This window comes from Myotis daubentonii, chromosome 10 (assembly GCF_963259705.1).
Source record: "Myotis daubentonii chromosome 10, mMyoDau2.1, whole genome shotgun sequence".
Lineage (NCBI taxonomy): Eukaryota > Metazoa > Chordata > Mammalia > Chiroptera > Vespertilionidae > Myotis > Myotis daubentonii.
In genome coordinates, this window is record NC_081849.1 from 33,317,916 (window position 1) to 33,337,393 (window position 19,478).

General features: G+C 43.3%; 1 protein-coding gene across 12 annotated transcripts in view; it reads left to right on the top strand.

Moving 5' to 3' along the window:
- Positions 1-1,005: 1,005 nt before the first annotated feature.
- AGK (acylglycerol kinase) overlaps positions 1,006-19,478 on the top strand; it is a 75,474-nt gene continuing 57,001 nt past the window's right edge. For 2 of the 12 annotated variants that reach the window (XM_059712002.1, XM_059712008.1), the window contains exons 1-2: positions 1,113-1,544; positions 5,132-5,232. In XM_059712002.1, the coding sequence (XP_059567985.1) occupies positions 5,135-5,232 (98 nt within the window). In that variant the 5' untranslated portion in view covers positions 1,113-1,544; positions 5,132-5,134. The other 10 variants (XM_059711998.1, XM_059712007.1, XM_059712003.1 and 7 more) reach the window with 8 other exon arrangements.

Below are 19,478 nucleotides of genomic sequence, written 5' to 3' on the forward strand. Positions count from 1 at the left end.
AATACCTGTTAAAAAGGGCGGGCGGGAAGCAGGACTGGGCAGAGGGAGAAGCTGAGCTGTTATGCAGCCTGTAAACGGGAAACCAGGTTGCAAGCCCTATAAGGGCAGGAACCCGAGGGGTGCTGGACTTGAGTGCATGCCTGGTGCCCCGCAGGAACACACTTAGCAAATGTTGAGTTGACAGAATGATGAAATGAAGGAGGAAGGAAAGAAGCCCGGACTGAACGGGTTGGTCTCCACACCAACTGGGGGTGGGGGTGGGGAGAGGAACGGAGAATTAGAACTGCTGGTTTATCTGTAGCTTTTTTGTTTTCTGGAATCTTTCATTATATTGTGGCCAAAGAGACGTGTGAAATGTAAACCAGATCACATCGCTCCTTGGTCTGAATCCTCTCAATGCCTTCCCATCCCATTTGGTATGATGTCCGAACCCCTTACCACCATGGCCTGTCTTGCCCACCTCTCCAGCTCTTCCTACCCTTTACCCCTAGTTCCCTTGGCTTCACCCACTTTGACCCCTGACCTGCCAAATGCCCCAGGCTTTAGAGTTTTGCACTGGCTGTTCCCTCCCCTCTGGCTCTCTGTTCCCCTGGATCTTTGTTTGACCTGCTTCTTCTCACCTTTCAGGCCTCAGATTAATTACCCCTCACTCAGAGAGGCCTAACTTTGCCTAATTTAAAATAGCTCTCCCCCACCCCGCTCCCTTTATAGCACCTGGTTCAGTTTCTTTGCGGCCCTTATCACTATCTCACATTGCCCTGTTCATTGAGTTATTTCCTTGTCATGTCAGGTCCTAAAATAGTGTTTGCCTTGGAAGGCTTTCCATAAAATATCGTTGAGCGATGGATGGGTGGATGGATGGATGGATGGATGGATGGATGGATGGATGGATGGATGGATGGATGGATGGCAGGCTGGATGGATGAATAAATAAGTGAATGAAAAATGAAGGTAGCCCCCAGGTGGCGGCCTTTGCACTTCGCACTCCTTACGTGTCAGGATCCCGGGCCGGAACCCGAGGGCGTCGGCAGCGGTTTCCCTCAAATGAGCGGAGGGATCTGGAGGGAGCACACAGGAAGGCCGGCGCCGAGCGGACCGGCGGCGGTGAGTACAGCGGGGACGCGCGGGCGGAGCGCGGGCCCTGCGACTAGGCGTGAGCGGAGCCCGGGCGGCGTGTTGGAGTCGCGCTCGGCCGTGGGGACCCGGCGTCGGGGCCGCGGGTGCTGCGGCGCCCCGAAGGCCCAGCGCCAGTGTCGGGGGGAGGGCCCCGCGCGGACGGCGGGGTCCCCGGTGGTCCCTGAGGGAGTCCGCCGGCCGGGGTTGTGGTCCCAGGGCTGTCGCTGGCTAGTGTGACCCTTCCTCGCTGTCTTCCTTTGGGCTTCAGCGCAGTCGTTTGCAAAAGGGGGTGAATAATCTCTGATCGATTGGTTGGTTCATTCATTCCAGGGGCTTTGTTAGGTTCTGTTCGCTAGAGGTGCATGGACCGACCCAGCCTGTGAGGGGTTCGCGTCTGGTGAGAGAACCCCCGCCTACAGGTGAGGAGGGCGAGTACCGTGAGATTTTAGCAATTCTTTGGGGAGAAAAACACCAACTCTGCTTTTCAGGCAAAGGGATGTTTATCAGAACATAGGAAATTTAGACTTTTCCTGGAACTGGAGAAGAACTGTGTTGGGTACTTGGAAGGAGTGTACATTGTTAGCTGATACATTGCATGTTGGGATGACAGTAGAAATGCTTACAGAAAAATATGCAGAGTGCATCCAGAGCCCCATCAGATGTGCTCCTCACAGCCTAATTATAATTAGTTAATCAGAACAGGTGGTGTATCCTCATTTATTAATGAGGAACGTAATTCGCAGCCCTATCAGATGCCTTCCTTCCAGCCTAATGAGCTCATTAGAACAGGTGGTATGTCCTCGTTTTACTAATGAGGAGTAGAGGCAGAGGCTGCATGACCCACCCAGGCTCTCACTGCCAGTAAGTGACAAAGCTTGGGCCCCAATCTAGGCCTCAGGGCCCTTGAACTAGTGCTCATTACAATACACTGGGCAGCCTCTATGTTTCCACTCGTTTATAAGATACGAATTATTCGTTGGGTGATAGATGACCTTTGAACAGACATAGGGACTCTTAGATGCTTCTCGCTCGGACGATTTTATCTGCACTCAACCTTGACCTCCTTCATAGCCAAGAGTCCCAAATCTCTAGCTTCTACCCTGACAATTTCTCCTGGCTTCAAACAGTGAGGTCTGCTAAGTGCAGACTTGTGTGGTGCTGACTTCCCTTAGGGCAGCGGTTCTCAACCTGGGGGTCGCGACCGCTTTGGCGAACGAACGACCCTTTCACAGGCGTCGCCTAAGATATTATATCAGATATTTACATTACGATTCATAACAGTAGCAACATTACAGTTATGAAATAGCAACGTAAATAATTTTATGGTTGGGTCACAACATGAACTGTATTTAAAGGGCCAGAAGGTTGAGAACCACTGCCTTAGAGACTCCTGTGTGCTTGTTAAAAACAGCAACGACAGCCCAACCAGAACAATCGGAGTCTCGGGGATAATGCTCAAGAACCTGCACTTTACACAAGTCCTCAGCATTTTAGCAACTTTTACACTGGCCTGAGAGAGGCCTCGTTCTAGATACTCGCCCATATTTACCGTCTTCTTCATCTGAACTGACTACCTATTTGTGTTTTCCTGAAGACACTTTGGTATTTTTTGTGTCTTTGTGCACATTAGTCTCTTTAACTCCTTTCTTGGTAACTCCTCCTCATTCTTTGAGACTCAGTGCAGCTTGCCTTGTGGGAAGACTTCCCTGCCTGCACCACTATGTCACCTCCAGTCTATTATCAGATGTGCCTTTGGGTTCCATTCTGAGCTAGCCTGGACTGTGTCCCCGATTCACGGGAAGCTGTGTTTTCTGGCCTAGTGTCATTATTGCTGGTGATAAGGATGTTGCTTGCCTTCAGAGGAATTTTAACCAATGGTGGTGTTAAAAAAATTATTTAGTAACACTTGTTAAAGAATGGCAAGGCAGACTTTACTCAAAGGGCTGGGGGGAGAGGCGTCTCCGTGGATGTAGAGAATACTGTAATGGGCATCTTGGTGTAGGGGATGGAGATCGGACTCAGCTCCCACCACCGAGGATGGGTGGGGGTTGGTAGCCAAGAATCAGGTGGAGGTTAGTGAGTGAAAAATTACTTAGGATATCAGAGATAAGGGATTCTTATTACAATGACTCAAGAGAATTTTTGCCAGGGTGGTCAGATACCTACGGTGGTTTTTGTTTGTTTGTTTGGTTGGTTTTTTTTGCTAAACTGACTTAACAAAATTCTTATTCAAACTGGATTCTATTAGGACAGAGGGAAGCCAAAGGCTGGGCCTTCTCCAACAGAGAGCTCAAAGGAGCCTGATTAGAATTAGGCCAAGAAGAGAGTCTTTGTCTGTGGTTAAAGGGAGTAATAAGAGAACTAGAATTTTCAGCGAAAGCAGCTTTTTTTTCTTTCTCTTAGTTTATTTACCGCATGCACACACAGTCATAAAATTTTTTCTGTTTAAATATTTATCTGTTTAGAAAATGATTTATGTTCATTTTAGAAAACTTAGAAAATACATTGCAATTTAATAAATAAAATGAATGTTGCCCGTTATCCCACAACCAAGAGCGAACTACTTCAATTTTTGTGTGTTTATTTCTACCGGTATTTTCTCCATTTATATTTGTGCTTGGACATAACTGGGATAATACCAATTATATATGGCTTTTTAGCCTGCTGATTTTACTTAACATTGTGTTTTGAGTTTTTTCCACATCAGTAAAAAATCTTAGTGAAGAAAAATTTACTATAGGAGAGGAAAAAGTTCTACTTGACCCTCACAGCGTCCCAAGCTGGGTCTGTAGATTAACCTGATAAAGATAGATTAACAGGAGAAAAGCATGCAGAATGATTTACAGAGTTTCACGTGACACGGGAGCCTGCAAAAGAAATGGAAGACCCAAGCAGACAGACCTGAGTATTCTGTGCTGGGTTTGAGGAAGAGTGGGGGGTATGAACGCAGAAGGAGTATGAGGTAACTGTCCTAAATCTGAAACTTAGCAGGGGCTGCTTGCCAGGATTCTTCCTGGCATCCCTTTGTCTTGGGAGAGAAGGATGCTCTTTTCAGCTAGGTAAAAAGAGGGCACCTCTCACAGGGTTTTTTGACCGGCTTCAGGCTAGTTGGTGAGGTAGGGGAGGAGGTCAGAGTGACCTTTCCGCTTCTACCATTTTCTCAGGTTCTTTCAGGTTGAAATAGTCAATTTGGGGGGAGCATGTCCTGAACTCCATCACATCCAACAGTTACTTATTGCAAAGATATTCTGTGCCAGGCCTCATGTGGGCACTGGGGACAGAACAGTCCAAGTCCTTACTCTCATGGAGGTCACATTCAGTGGGATGAGCTAATAAATTAGCAAGTGAGGATCATCAAGTAATAAGTGCTGTGAAGAAAACAAACAGAATAAGGATGTATGTTGTCCCTTTGTTTTTCAGTGAAGTTGGGCTGATGTACTTTCCCTTTAGGAGTGTGTGAGAGTCTGTCTCATTTTATTTGTCATCAGTGAATATGAGCATTTAAAAAAATGTGTTGATTTTATAGGTGACTAGTCATAGTTCTTTGTAATTTGCATGTCTTAGATTACTCGGGAAGTTTGAACATTTTTACATAGCCATGGCATTTCTGTGCACCAGGTCTCTAGTATTCATATAATAGATTGACAAATACTCTTATAGTCACTGTACCATAGAAGAAAGGAAAAACAGGAAGCCTGGAATTTCCTTCTTTTTCTGCTCCTGCCTCCTAAGGTAAAAGTGATCAGAGAAGGAAACAGTGTAGTTTTAGGGAGAAGAAGTGAAGAAAGAAATTTTAAAAGATAGGTGGGCAGGTGAGGAGATGAAGACTGTGAGACTAGAAAGGAGAAGATGGGAAGAGGCCAGAGAGGCGGTAAGAAGGAAAGGAGCAAGGGAAGGGGGACAGGGAGAGGATGAACGAAGGGAAGACAGAGTCATAGGGACTGTGCATGCTGACCTTGGATAATCATGTGTGTATTTTTTCTTTTTCTGCCTCTGTAACCTGGCAGATCTCTAGAAGATGACTATCTTTACAAAACTTCGAAACCATTGGAAGAAAACAACAGCTGGAATCTGCCTGCTGTCATGGGGAGGCCATTGGCTGTATGGAAAACACTGGTAAATATCTGAGAGGCCCCCTCCCACCCCACCTTCACCTCCCACAGCAAAACTGCCCAAAGGGCCTAAGGTTAAAATCTCATTCAGCTGGGCTTGTGGCTATAAGACATTGTGGTGCAGAAAGAAAAACAGGCGTTGAAACCACAAAGACAAAGGCTTCTTGTAACCAGTTCTATAAAATGGAACTATGCGGAGCTACTAGCACTGATCTGTAGCGGATATAGATTATAGTCGTGAGATGGGGAGGGGAAAACCTTAAGGCCCAACCTAGAGAGAGAGAAGTCTCCTACCAGGTTAATAGTAGACAGGAACTGGGACTCGGGTCTCCTTGCGGTTTTACTCCTTCAGTTTCTTACTATAGCCTCTGGGTCTCTTATCACTCTGGTTGCTGGACAGTTACCGAATCTGCTTCCTCCAACCCCTGTGACTTTCCTCCTCTGCCCCTTTAGCCTGGGTTAATATGAACGAGACAAAGACTTTCAAACCTTTTGTTTAAATAAGGAATTCTGCAGAGCCCTGGTTTTATTAGCCTTCAGGCCTAGAGGGAGGAGAAAGCGCCTGAGCTCCTCTTCTGATTTAATATGGTAATAAGATTTAAATAAACAGTTTTTGCATAAAAATTATGCAGGTTATTAAAAGAACCAATCAATTTACAGGCTTTTGGGGGATTAAGGGCTACATCTTAAGTATATAGCAAGTCTCTCTGTGATCCAGGTGTGTTCAACGAGTGCTTATCAAACAGCAGACAGAGCAGCAAGGCTTTGTGATGGCCTCCACATTAGAAAGGAGATTTGCAATGATGCTTTTGTGAACGTTCTTGGTTCTCCACGGCAGGGATAATTATGATGCAGCACAGTGCCTAGTATTTTTCAGTTGTGGAGAAGATGGAACATTCTCCCCACCCCCTTTCTTTCTAAGTATCCTCAATGCTAAGCACTTGAATTCCATTAGCTAGTATATAAAGAACAGGCCTGAGGAGCTTAAAGATGGTAATAGATCAAAAAGAAAAGGGTGGAGGAAAGCTTTAACAAATGGAATATGAAGCAAATGGTGTTTGCCTTTTCCTCCCTTTTCTAACTACACTTGAGTCCTCAAGGAAAGGCTCTGTTAAAAAACAAGATTCAACTGAATAAATTTGAAGATCTAATGAATTCAGAGATTCCTGAATCAGGCAGCAAGCAACCCATCTAGCAACTAGAACAGTGATGGCGAACCTTTTGAACTCAGCGTGTCAGCATTTTGAAAAACTCTAACTTAACTCTGGTGCCGTGTCACATATAGAAATTTTTTGATATTTGCAACCATAGTAAAACAAAGACTTATATTTTTGATATTTATTTTGTATATTTAAATGCCATTTAACAAAGAAAAATCAACCAAAAAAATGAGTTCGCGTGTCACCTCTGACACGTGTGTCATAGGTTCGCCATCATTGAACTAGAAGGCTGCTCTGAAGGGATGTATAAAGTGGAAGGTTTTGATAGGAAGAGTGGGGCTGGGGAGCTATTAACACATTGTATGCGGGAAACGTGTTTACACGTTTTACGTATTTATACGTTCTACCAGTGTAGTAGAGCGCGGGACACGTATTGATGTTTTTTTATAGACTAGCGGTAGAATGCGGGTAACGTATAAATACGTAAACTAAAGTTATTGTAATTTTACTGAACGTTGCCATTTGCGCAAAAAATTAGCAAAAAATGGCCCGCGCCACCTGTTAGCGCGCGATAAAAACTACCCGCAAACAATGTGTTAACAAAATCAAGGATTCATTTTGCTCCAGGATGTTTCTTTGGGAGGGGTAGTGGTGGAAGAGAATGGGAAGGGTTCAGTCATGCCTCTTCTATGTATGGGGGATGGAGAAGCCCATGTGACAGTGAACTGGTTCTTGAGCAGAAAATTCCTGAGTGATTAAGATTATGTTTCTGGGCAAAGTTGAAACTGCAGTTGGAGCAGGTCTTAAATCTGGGTTTGGTGTCATGGGCATGAGTGACACCATTGGGGGCCTGGGATTTTCTCCTTATCAGCTCCTTATACCTTCTGCCACAGTAGGAATTAGGGTTTCCTTTGCAGGAGCACCCAGTGTAGTCCTTGGCAAGCTCAGTCAGGGAGAACCTCCCACCCACTGAGGACTACTGCTGTTTCTTTTCCTAGGTGACGATTTGAGGAAATCACCGTGTCCTCTGTTCCGGATGTCTTTTAGAGGTGCACAATCATTTCTCGTCGGTGTAGTCCCATTAAGTCTCCAGCACATTGGAGGCCTCATTCTTTTTATTTTTTAAGTACACAGTTTGGTGGTATTAAGTACATTCACACTGTTATGCAGTAAATCTCCAGAACTTGTTCATCTTGCAAAACTGAAGCTCTCTATCCACTGAACAACAACTCCCCATTTCCTCCTCCCCCAGCCCTGGCAACCACCCTCCTACTTTCTGTGTCTGTTTAACTACTTTAGATTCCTCGTATAAATGGAGTCACATGATATTTGTCTTTTGTGACTTGCTTATTTTTTTAGTGTAATTTCCTTAATTTTCATCCATGTTGTGGCATATGGCAGACTTTTCCTCTTTTTTTTTAAGGCTGAATAATATTTGTTATATGTATATACTACATTTTCTTTATCCATTCATCTGTTGATGGATATTTGGGTTGCTTTAACCTCTTGGCTAGTGTGACTAATGCTAATACAGTGAACTAGGGTATGCAGCTGTGTCTTTGAGATCTTGTTTTCAGTTCTTTCAGGCATCTATCTATATATATAATCTATATATATAAAAGGCTAATATGCTAAGTGTCCGACTGTCTGACCAGTTGCTATGATTAGCACTGACTGACCACCAGGGGCAGATGTTTAATGCAGGATCTGCTGTGACGGGCACTGGCACCGCGGACCTGTCCCCCATAAGGCAACACTCGGCTTCCCCCAAATGGGACGCAGGCCCTGCCACCACCTAGGAGCGACGGCCCACCAAATTGCAGCCAACACTGCCGAGACCCAATGGTGCAAAATGCGGCCCCTAGCCCAGCAACAGTCACTGTGGGTGCCGGGTAATGACGTCACGTAGCAACGCCGGCTTCCTCTCCCTAGCGATGACTAGCCTCCTTGCAGTTTCTTCAGCCCAGAAACACGACTTGCTTTATAGCCAGGTGTAAACATTTCACACTTTAACCAAATGTCTGTGAAGTGTTTTCCCGTGCCTCATCTCATTTGATCCTCACAGAAGTCCTGGAGTAGGTAGATAGGAGACTCGGTGGAATCCTGTTTTCTTTTCATTAACTGGAAAATGGACATTTAGAAAGTTTAGAGACTTGACCCAACTGAAAAGAAGTAAGAAATAGTGGTCCTTGAAAATGACTTCAGGTTTCTCACTGTGCAGAATATAGTCAAACACTGCTGCAGTTAAATATTTTACCCTTTGTTCTCCCTGTGTGGTCTACCATAATAATCTGCTTTGTGTTGATATTTACTGCTGTGTTGCTGACAATTACCTGAAAGAGAAATTTGGGGTGCTTCACTGGGCTGGAAAAAGTTTAGCTACATCAGAAAGCAGGTATAATTAAGCAAGTTTATTCTGTATATATCTTATATAATAACTAGGGGCCCGGTGCACGAAATTCGTGCACTGGGTGTGCGGCAGGGGGGGGGGGCGGGGAGTGTCCCTCAGCCCAGCCTGCCCCCTCTCACATACTGGGAGCCCTCAGGCGTTGACCCCTATCACCCTCCAATTGCAGGATTGGCCCCTTGCCCAGGCCTGACACCTCTGGCCTAGGCATCTGGCCCGGGCAGCAGGGACCCACAGCTGCAGCGGCCCCGCGATCGTGGGCTTCGCTTTAGGCCCAGGCAAGGGGCCCCTAGCTCCCGGGACTGCCAGCTTCGACCATGCCCAGCTCCCATCGCTGGCTCCACCCCTACTTCCTGCTATCACTGGCCAGGGCGGAAAAGGCACCTGATTCTCTGATCATGGCTGGGGGGCAGGGCAAAGGCGGCCCCAGGGCCGCCTTTGCCCTGCCCCCCAGCTCTTAGCTCCCCCCTGGGTTTCCTATCACTGTCAGTGGCAGGGGGCTTCTTCCTGCTTTCCCTTTCACCTCCCTGCATTGTGCCTACATATGCAAATTAACCGCCATCTTGTTGACAGTTAACTGCCAATCTTAGTTGGCAGTTAACTGCCAATCTTAGTTGGCAGTTAACTGCCAATCTTGGCAGTTAATTTGCATATAGCCCTGATTAGCCAATGAAAAGGGTATCGTCGTACGCCAATTACCATTTTTCTCTTTTATTAGTGTTGATAATAAAAGGCCAATATGCAAATTGACTGAACAGAATGGCCGGTTGCTATGATGCACACTGGCCACCAGGGGGCAGACGCTTAATGCAGGAGCTGCCCCTTAGTGGTCAGTGCACTTCCATATGGGGAGTGCCACTCAGCCAGAAGCTGGCTCATGGCTGGCCAGTGCAGTGGTGGTGGCAGGAGCCTCTCCCACCTCTGTGGCAGCACTAAGAATGCCCAAGTAACAGTTTAGGCCCGATCCCTTGGGGGCCTAAGCCTTTAGTCAGACATCTCCTGAGGGCTCCCTGGCTGCCAGAGGATGTCTGACTGCAAGCTTAGGCCTGATCCCCTGTGAGTGGGCCTAAGTCGACAGGTGGACATCCCCCAAGGGATCCTGGACTGCAAATGGGTGCAGGCCAGGCTGAGGACCCCCTCCCCCCCCCAGTGCACAAATTTTTGTGCACCGGGCCTCTAGTATATATATAAAAGGCTAAGTTGACTCGTGCATGCGTGATACATATAAAGCTCTCACTGGCGCCAAGTGCATGTGTGTGTTTCGATCTGTCATTGTCGATGGTAAATTTGGTTGACACTTCTATTATAGAGAAAGGGCGAATAGCAATATTAAAATATTTCTTCTAATTAATTTCCTTTCAATGTGCATGAATCTGTGCACTGGTTCACTAGTATACTAAGAAGTGGGATTGCTGGATCATATGATAATTCTATTTTTAATGTTTTTGAGAAACCTCTATCCTATTTTCCATATCGGCTATACCATTTTACATTCCCACCAACTGCACAAGGGCTCCAATTACTCCACATCCTCACCAACACTAATTATTTTCTGTTTTGTTTTGTTTTTAATAGGGGCCATCCTAATGGATGAGATATGGCATCTAGTGATTTCGATTTTTATTTCTCTAATGATTACTGTTGTTGAACATCTTTTTATATGCTTCTTGGTCATTTATTTATCTTCTCTGGAGAAATGTCTAAGTCCTTTGACCATTAAAAAAAAAAAGTCAGGTTATTTGGTTTTATGTTGCTGAATTTAGGCATTCTTTAATCCCTTAGGAGATATATGACTTGCAAATATTTTCTCCCATTTCATAGATTGCCTTTTCACTCTGTTGATTGTATTATTTGATGCACAGAAGTTTTTAAGTTTGCTGTCATTCCATTTATCTATTTTTGCCTTTGTTGCTTCTGCTTTTGGGTCATATCCAATAAATCATTACCAAATCTAGTGTCATGAAGCTTTCCCCATATGTTTTCAGCTAGAAGTTTTACAGTTTTAGGTCTTATATTTAGGTCTTTAATTCATTTTGAGTCTTTCCCCCATTGTGTTGTTTTGGCATCCTTATTGAAGATCATTTAATTATGTATGCATGGATTTATTTCTAGGCTCTCTGTTCTGTTCCATTGCTCCACACATCTGTTTTTATGCTAGTATTGTGTTTTTTGGGTGTTTTTGATTACTATAACTTTGTAATATGATTTAAAATTAGGACATGTGAGTCTTTGAACTTTGTTATTTGGGGTCCCATGAGATTTCATATAAATTTTAGAATTTTTTCCCTATTTCTGCCAAAAATGCCACTGATATTTAAATAGGAATTGCATTGAATCTATAGATCGCTTTGGGTGGTATGGACATTAAGTTTTCCAATTTATGAATATGGGATATCTTTCCATTAATGTGTGTCATCTTTAATTTCTCTCAGCAGTGTTTTGTATTTTTAGTGTACAAGTTTTTTGCCTCCTTGGTTAAGTTATTCTTAAATATTTCTTTTTAATGCTATCATAAATAGGATTATTTTCTTTTTCATTTATTTAAATGAAATTTTTTAAATTTTTTTTTTATTCTCACCAAGGTTATGTTTTACTGATTTTAGACAGGAAGCGGATGGGGGAGAGAGTGAGAATCAGTGATGTGAGAGAAAAATATTGATCAGTTGCCTCTCACCCATGCCCCAACCAGGGACCAAGGATCAAACTACCACCTAGGTATGTGCCTTGACCAATAATCAAACGCACACACTTTTGGTGTCTGGGACAATGCTCAAACCAACTGAACCACTCAGCCAGGGCTTATTTTCTTTTTCAGATTGTTCATTGTTCGTGTATAAACATGCAACTGATTTTGCATGTTGATTTTGCATCCGTCAACTTTGCTGAATTTATTTTAACTTTTGTTGTTGTTTTGCATGGAATCTTTAGGATTTTCTACATATAAGATCATGTTGTTTGCAGACAGGGATAATTTCAGTTCTTGCTTTCCAATTTGGCTGCCTTTTATTTCTTTTTCTTGCCTAATTGCTGTGTAGGACTTCCAGTACTGTGTTGAATGGAAGTGGCAAGAGGGGGCATTCTTGTCTTGTTCCCGATCTTAAAGGAAAAGCTTTAAATATTTCACTGTTGAGTCTGATGTGAGCTGTTGGCTTTGTACATATGGCCTTTATTATGTTGAGGTAATTTCCCTCTATTGTCTTTTTTTTTTTTTTTAAATCTATATATATCCCTAACTTTGTCATAGAAAAGTCCTCACATTCTTTCTTTATACTAATCTAGTTTCTTTTTCCCGGAGGAACTTTTACCCTACAGCTCTTTTGAGTAGAAGCTGCCCTGCCCCTTCAATGGGTTGGCATTCTCTTAGGTCCTCAGTATCTATTCCAAATCACTCGTCTTTCATCTTATAAAAACCCCTTCTCCTTTGAGGCTCTATCATAGAACTGTAAGCCTTCCAGCTTTCTGGGATCTCACCTACATTAGGCTTAGGTGCCTGGATTATCAATTTCCTTTCTTTTTAAGTGCTGTTAGCTTCTTGGATGCCTTGAGTGTTCATGTGCATGACCTATCTGACACCCTAACTTCATCTATTCTTGGGGCTCTCACTATTATTTTGCCCTATTTCAACTCTAAGCACTCTCATTGGTTGAACGCTAACCATCACTTGCCCTTGTTCCACTTCTGAAATATGAAGCTTCAGTATCGTAGTTTCTCATATGACCTTCTGTTAGTCCAGTTTTCTTCTACTTTTCAGTGTTATCAAGACCTCTTGTCCCTTGGACTCTCCATTTTTGTCCAAATATATACCCTTTCATTTTTCCTATCCTAGATTCTTGATTCAACCAATACCTCACTTCCTAATTCCATTTTTCACATGTTCTCCCCTGGCTTTTTCAGTCTCTCATTTCCTTTTTTTCAGTTAAAGTTTTTGAATAGGTTTTCTCTGCTTCCCTATGCTTCTCATCATCTTCATTAGAATTATTTTCACCAGTTTCATTTTTCATTCTTTTTGATCACTCAGCTTTAGACACAGTTGACCCTCCATGAAACACTTTTTTCCTTGACTTCTAACTCCCAAATTTCTGTTTTTCCTCCTATATGTTTGGCTGTTCTTTCTCATCTTTTACTCCTCCATTTCTCAAGTTGTAGGGAAGTGGTTATCATGGACCAGCCGTGGGCAAACTACGGCCCGTTTGAAATGAATAAAACTAAAAACAAAAAAGACCGTACCCTTTTATGTAATGATGTTTACTTTGAATTTATATTAGTTCACACAAACACTCCATCCATGCTTTTGTTCCGGCCCTCTGGTCCAGTTTAAGAACCCATTGTGGCCCTTGAGTTAAAAAGTTTGCCCACCCCTGTCTTGGACTCTGCCCTCGGCCCTCTGCTCCTTACATGGTCTCTTCTACTCACAATGGGTTCAGTTTGGCTATATGTAGACAAACCCCTGGTTTATGTTTCCATAAAGATATCTTTTGAGGTCCATACCTATATATGTATTCAACTGTTTACCTTACCTGTCTACTTGGATGCTTCACAGGTGTCTCAGCCTCAACAGACTAAAAAATATAATCAAAAGGTTTCCCAGTAAACCGCTTCCTTCTCAGTGATGAGTACCACCCATCACCAACTCATTTCCCAAACTGAAAATTTGAACATCATCTTCCATTTGTCCTTCATACTTACTCCCCACATTCAGGTTATACATTCTAATAGATGCTGCTTTTTTTTACATCTCTTAATTTGTTCGATTTCTTTTGTCTGGCCTCACGTCACCACCTTTGTCTGTATTACTACCATCATCTCTGGCCTGGATTCTTATTAAATGGCTCCTAACTGTACTCTTTGTATCTACTCTTGTCTGTTTCTAATCATTTTTGCACGCCATTGCTGGAACAGACATCAAAAGTGCGGATTGCTGTTGCTTTTAGACTCAAGTTCAAAATTCTTATCAGCTTCACATGAGTTGGCCTGATGTGTATACATTGCTAGCCTTGCCACACTACGTTGTAGCATAGAGAACTTTCAAGTCTTGCAAAGTGATATGTTCTTTCTGTTTCAGGGTTCCTTGAAGGGACTTTGCATATGCTGTTCTCTCATGGAATTCTTTCTCTTACTCTTCTTCCCATTTCACATAACAACAGTCCTCTACCATTTCTCCAGTGATATGTATTCCCTGTCTGGAGAGAGAGTCTAGGTTAGTCAGTCTTCCTACATTTTCTTCATAGCACTGTGAACTTCTATGTAATGCTCATTACTATTGTAATTGTTTGTTCCACTTATTTCTTATTTACTATCATAAGACTCTAAAGAGCAGAGGTCCTGTTTGTCTTTCTCCGTGTTGTTCCCAGGCCCAGCACATAGAAGGTACTTGTCATATATTTTATTTATGGAGGAAGGCACCAATATGAGAATGTAGGTCTGAGTCAGAGGGCAAAATCCCTGGCCACTTCTGAATTCACAACCCCAGACTGTTGGACGTTCCTGTAGAGAACTATACACTAAATCCATAGCCAGGTTACTCGTCCTTTTCCACAAATTTATTTTGAGATATTCCCAGATTTCTTCAGTTTCCTGCTCTGCCTTTTCCATACTCATTCTTGGACAACATTAACTCCTATTTCAAGGAGAAGATAAAGAACACTGGACAGTTGCCCGTGTACACATGTTTGTTCTTGGTCACATTGGATGAGGTTGGTATCCTCCTGCCCAAGGTCAGCCCTGCCAGCCGTGATCTGCATCCCATTTTCCCCCTCTGACGGTTATCCTTTTCCTCACTGTATCTTTAATCTCATCTTTCTTCTTACCCCCCCTTTTGTCAAACTCTTTGTAGCTTAAGTCATCTCCCAACTGTGTATCCCCATTTATTTACTATCTCTCTCTCTCTTCTGTTTATACCATTTTGGAAAGTGTACTTCGCACTTGCAGTCTCTGTCTCCACTTTAGAATAAGCTCAGTATAGTTCGGTTTCTGTGCCATCATTTGGTTGAACCTGCTCTTGACAAGGTTAGTAATAGCTTCTGAATTATTCAAGTCAATGGATACTTTTTTTTTTTTAATCCTCGCCCAAGGATATGTGTTTGTTGATTTTAGAGAGAGGTTGGAGGAGAGAGAGAGAGAGAGAGAGAGAGAAACATTAGATGTGAGAGAGAAGCGTTGATCGCTTGCCTCCTATAAATACCCCCACTGGGGATCAAACCCACAAGCTAAGTATGTGCTTTGACCAGAAATCGCGTCTGCAACCTTTTGCTGCGTGGGATGACACCCAACCTACTGAGCCACCCGGCCAGGGCTCAGTGGTTACTTTTCAGTCCAAATCTGCCACATTTGATTCTCTTTGACCATATCCTCTTCAGTTCTCTTTGGGGTGTCTTTTTGCTCTGCTGGTCCCTTAAATAAAAGTTGGTTCCCCCAGGTTCCATTCTCATTTTACTTACTTGTTAGGTGATCATAGCCACACTAGTGTTTTCAGGTGTGATATTTAGATTTTGGAGTCAGAATATTTCTCTAGTTCATGTCTTGTTTCTGGTGACATTCTATGTTAACAGTGTCCCTGGAGTTGTACAGCACAGTCAGCCATCAGAATATTTTTTCTAAAAGAGAACTCTGACCCTGTCACTCTTCCATTGACAACCCATAAATGGCTCTCCAATACCTAGAAGACAAAGACCCAGTTCCTTAGTATGGCCTGAAAGGCCTTTCCTGATTCTGTCCTTGTCTTCCTCTCTGGTCTCTCTGGTCTTTTCTGATCCCTTCTCATCCTCCCTCCATAACCTTAAACTTGACCTCTGTGCTCCAGCAGTCTTTAAAAGAAGCCCTTTGCTGTTGTTCCCATCTCTGCCTTTGTGCATGTTCTTCCCTCCACCTGGAACACTCTGCTTCACCTGGCCAATAACTCAAAAACTGTGTCATAAAACTATGTTAAGCAATGATGGCATTATTAGAATAGGAGGAAAGGAAAACAATAACTAATGTAGAATTACTTTGTATCTGGTGCTGGGCTAGTCATTTCCATGTATATGGTCTCATTTAATCCTCAAAATCACCCTGTGAGAGAGGTATTAATATTTCTATATCACAGATAAGGAAATTGAGGTTCAGAAGAATTAGTAACCTGTCTGAAGTCATATGGCTACTTATTCATGACATGGGAATTTGGACCCAGGTAAATCATGCTCCAAATCTCACATAATTTCTTTGCTTGTGACAACTTTGGAGAGCAGTGTTCACTTCAGTATATACACTGTGCTATTTATTGATGACATTACCTTTTAAATGCCTTTCATATAACTTTATCGGAGCTGTACTGTTCTGTTATGTTGCTGCTGCATTTTTGTTGTGGTTGTTCTTAATCCTCACCAGAGGATATTTTTTCATTGATTTTTTAGAGGGAAGGAAGAAGAGAGGGAGAGAGAGAGACAGACATCAATTGGTTGCTTCCCTCACGTGCCCCAACTGGGCTGGTGCTTGAACTTGCAACCCAGGTACATGCCCTTGACCCAAATCGAATCCAAGACCCTTCTGTGCACAGGCTGATGCTCTAACCACTTAGCACACTGGCCAGAGCCTGCTGCATTTTTAACTGCTTTAATGGAATGAAACTCCTTTATAAAATAGAAGACATTTTTTAGCATTTAATATAGATTAGTGGTGGCACTGGACACATTGTCCGGGGCCAAGAAACTCATTGCAAAGTGTTCAGGTTCTTATTCCATGCCCTCAGTTTTCTGTATATGTTTTAATTTATATCTTTGTCTGACTCTTTAATTTGTTCTCCATTTTACTTACCTTTCACTCTGCCTTTTACTTTTTTGTCCTTTTTTAAGCTGCCTTCCCTGTTTGTAATGTATAGACAAGTATATTTTTCCTATCGTGATTGTGAGTAGACGTGATATAATACACACTAAGTACTTTGGGCGTTAGACTGAATTAATGTTTGTTAACAGGGCAATGAGTGATGGAAGAGACAGCCAGTGGGGAAGGAAGGCGGGACCTGCCAGATGGGCTAATAAGATCTGAGCCTTTTATTTATTTCACCCTCTGCAGCAAGACAGTTTGGGAAAGTATAGTTTTAAAATGACAGAACATGGCCTCAGAGGAGTCAGGGCATAGCAGTTGAAACCAGCAAGTCGCGACCACTGTGCATCTGACTTGAGCTCTTTGTTCCTTTCGTCGGTGGAGACCTGTCCTCGCTACCCTGGCTCTGGTCTTCCCCCCCATGATTTTGGCTGTTGAGCCATGGTGCATACAACTCCTCAGCTAACCCTCTTGGCTCAGCAGCTAGCGGCGATGTGCTCCTGCTTAGTTCTGGCTCCTGGTTCTCAGCTTACTCCTTCGTTTCTGTGCTGCTGGCACCGATTCAGCCACCCACCTTGGCCTTGACCCAGGACTCTCTCCAGCTTATTTCTGTGGAGCATAGCTTCTCAGTTTAGCAGGAATGCGTGGTACCTTCTTAGAGTTATTAAATCCTAGCAACACCATAAATCCCTCAACATTAAACTTGCAAAGCAAATGTGATTCTGTAGTGATGGGCCTGGGTCCCCTGTCCCTAGGTCTTTTCTAATATTGGAGGTTTTTCTATCCTCTGAACATAGGAACCTGAATCTAAATTACAGTGCATTGGCTTTCATAAACACTGGTGGGAGCTCACCTTTCAAATTCTTAGAAGACATACAAATAAATGGTTATGAGTTTGCCGGAGGGTGGGTTCAGAGTCCTTCAGTTTTATTGAGGACTTAGGAATAATGACAATGATAGCTCACACTTAATCAGTGCTTGCCACGCGTCACCCACGACTCTGAGCACTTTACATTATTAACTCATTTGATCTTCTTAACATCTTTTTAAGATGATTATTAATCTCTTAGTAGTTCGAGATTAATAGCTCTGTACAGATGCAGAAACTAAAGGACAGCAAGATTAAGTCATCTGCCCGAGGTCACCCAGCAAGTAAGTGTTAGAGCCATAATCCAAAACCAGGCAATCCTCAGATGTTAGGCTCTGATGTTAGGTAGCGTGAGAAGAAGGAAGAACTGTAAGCTGAGGGTGCTTATGCCATAAGCCCCGAGTGGCATCAGATAGATGTTAAAATGTCCTGCTTTAAACCTGGGCTTCCCAGTCAGTCCGGTCTGGGCTCCAGCCTGCTCTTGGTCACCTGCTGGCTGTGTGCCTTTGGCAGGTTCTCCCAGCTCGCTGAACTTCACTTTTCTTCACACACAGGAACTCACTACATTATTGTGACACGTAAGTGAGATAATCACCACTGGGGGCACATGTTAAAAGCAGCAGCTGCTTTTGTGATAGACCTAGAAGGCCTTCTTTGCTCTGTGTTAAGAGTGGTTCAGTCCATGGGAGGGCTGCCTAAGGATAAAAGGATTAGTTACTTTTTTATTATGGAAATTTTAAATATAAAAATTAGAATAGTATAATGAATCCGCGTATTCCATCTTTAGCATATAGTAGCATTTTACTAATCTTGTTATCTCTCTACTTTTTTTCCTGGAATATCTCACATATTCTATCTTACATCATTTTATCCATAAATACTTTAGTACCTTATCTCTAATAAGTAAGGACTTAAAAAATTCACAATGCCATTATCATGAATCTTACAGAATTAAAAATCTCCCATATCACCCAATAGTCAATCTGTTTATATTTCCCCTATTGTTACTCAATTCTCAGTTTTACAGTTTTGTGCCCATCAATATCAAAACAAGTTTTATAGATTGCATTTGGTGTCTGTCTCATAAGCTCTGCCCCCCAGCCCTCCTTGTTATAGGACTGATTTGCTTTAGAAACCAGGCAGGTCTCCATTGACCTGTAGAATTTTTCATGCTCGGCATTTGGCAGCTAACGGTGTTCAGTGCTGTGCAGCCATAGTGGAGTTTGAGACAAGAAGAAAAATCAGTGATACTGATTGTCTTTATTTAAAACTGTGATATTGGGTGCATCATGGGGCTTTTTGGCATTCATTTAAATTTTTGTGTTAAAGTATTTATCTCCATTGCAGTGTGTGTGTGTTTTGGGCACCGCTTGAATTTTGCACCTGAGGCGAGCGCCTCACTCCCCTCCTGCTAGTCCTGGCCATGAGTTAGTTGTTTATTTCTCTGTCTTATAAACTGGGGATGAGGGCCAGATTCTAGGCTTTGCTACTCCAAGCGTGGGTGGTTGTCCAGCAGCACAGGTTGTTCTGGGGGCTTAGAAATACAGAATCTCAGGCCCCAGCCCAGACCTGCTGAGTCAGAACCTGCTCCAGCCAGAGCCCCAAGGGATTTGAGTGCACATTCCAATTGGAGGAGCACCGCTCAGGAGGCATAATCAGATTCAGGTTGAATTGTTTGGCCAGAATGCTTTGGAGCTTGTGTGGATTTCTTGCAGTGTTATGTCAGGCAGTACACGGTTCTGGTTGTCCTACTTTGGGCGATGTTGAGATTGAGCTGTGGATCCAGATGGGGTCAGACTGATCCCCCCACTAGAAAGTTAAGAAGGGGGCTCCTGAGAGTTCACTATAGCAACACAGTAAGGAGGAGAAGCAACTGCGTGTATGGACTTGAATGTGGACTTTACACTTAGCAGCTGCACACCCCTGTCAATCAGTTCTCTGTCCGTAAACAGCAGTACCCACCTCACTGGATGGTCATGCAGGTTTCCTCATGGGCCCGGCACACAGAAAGTGCTCTG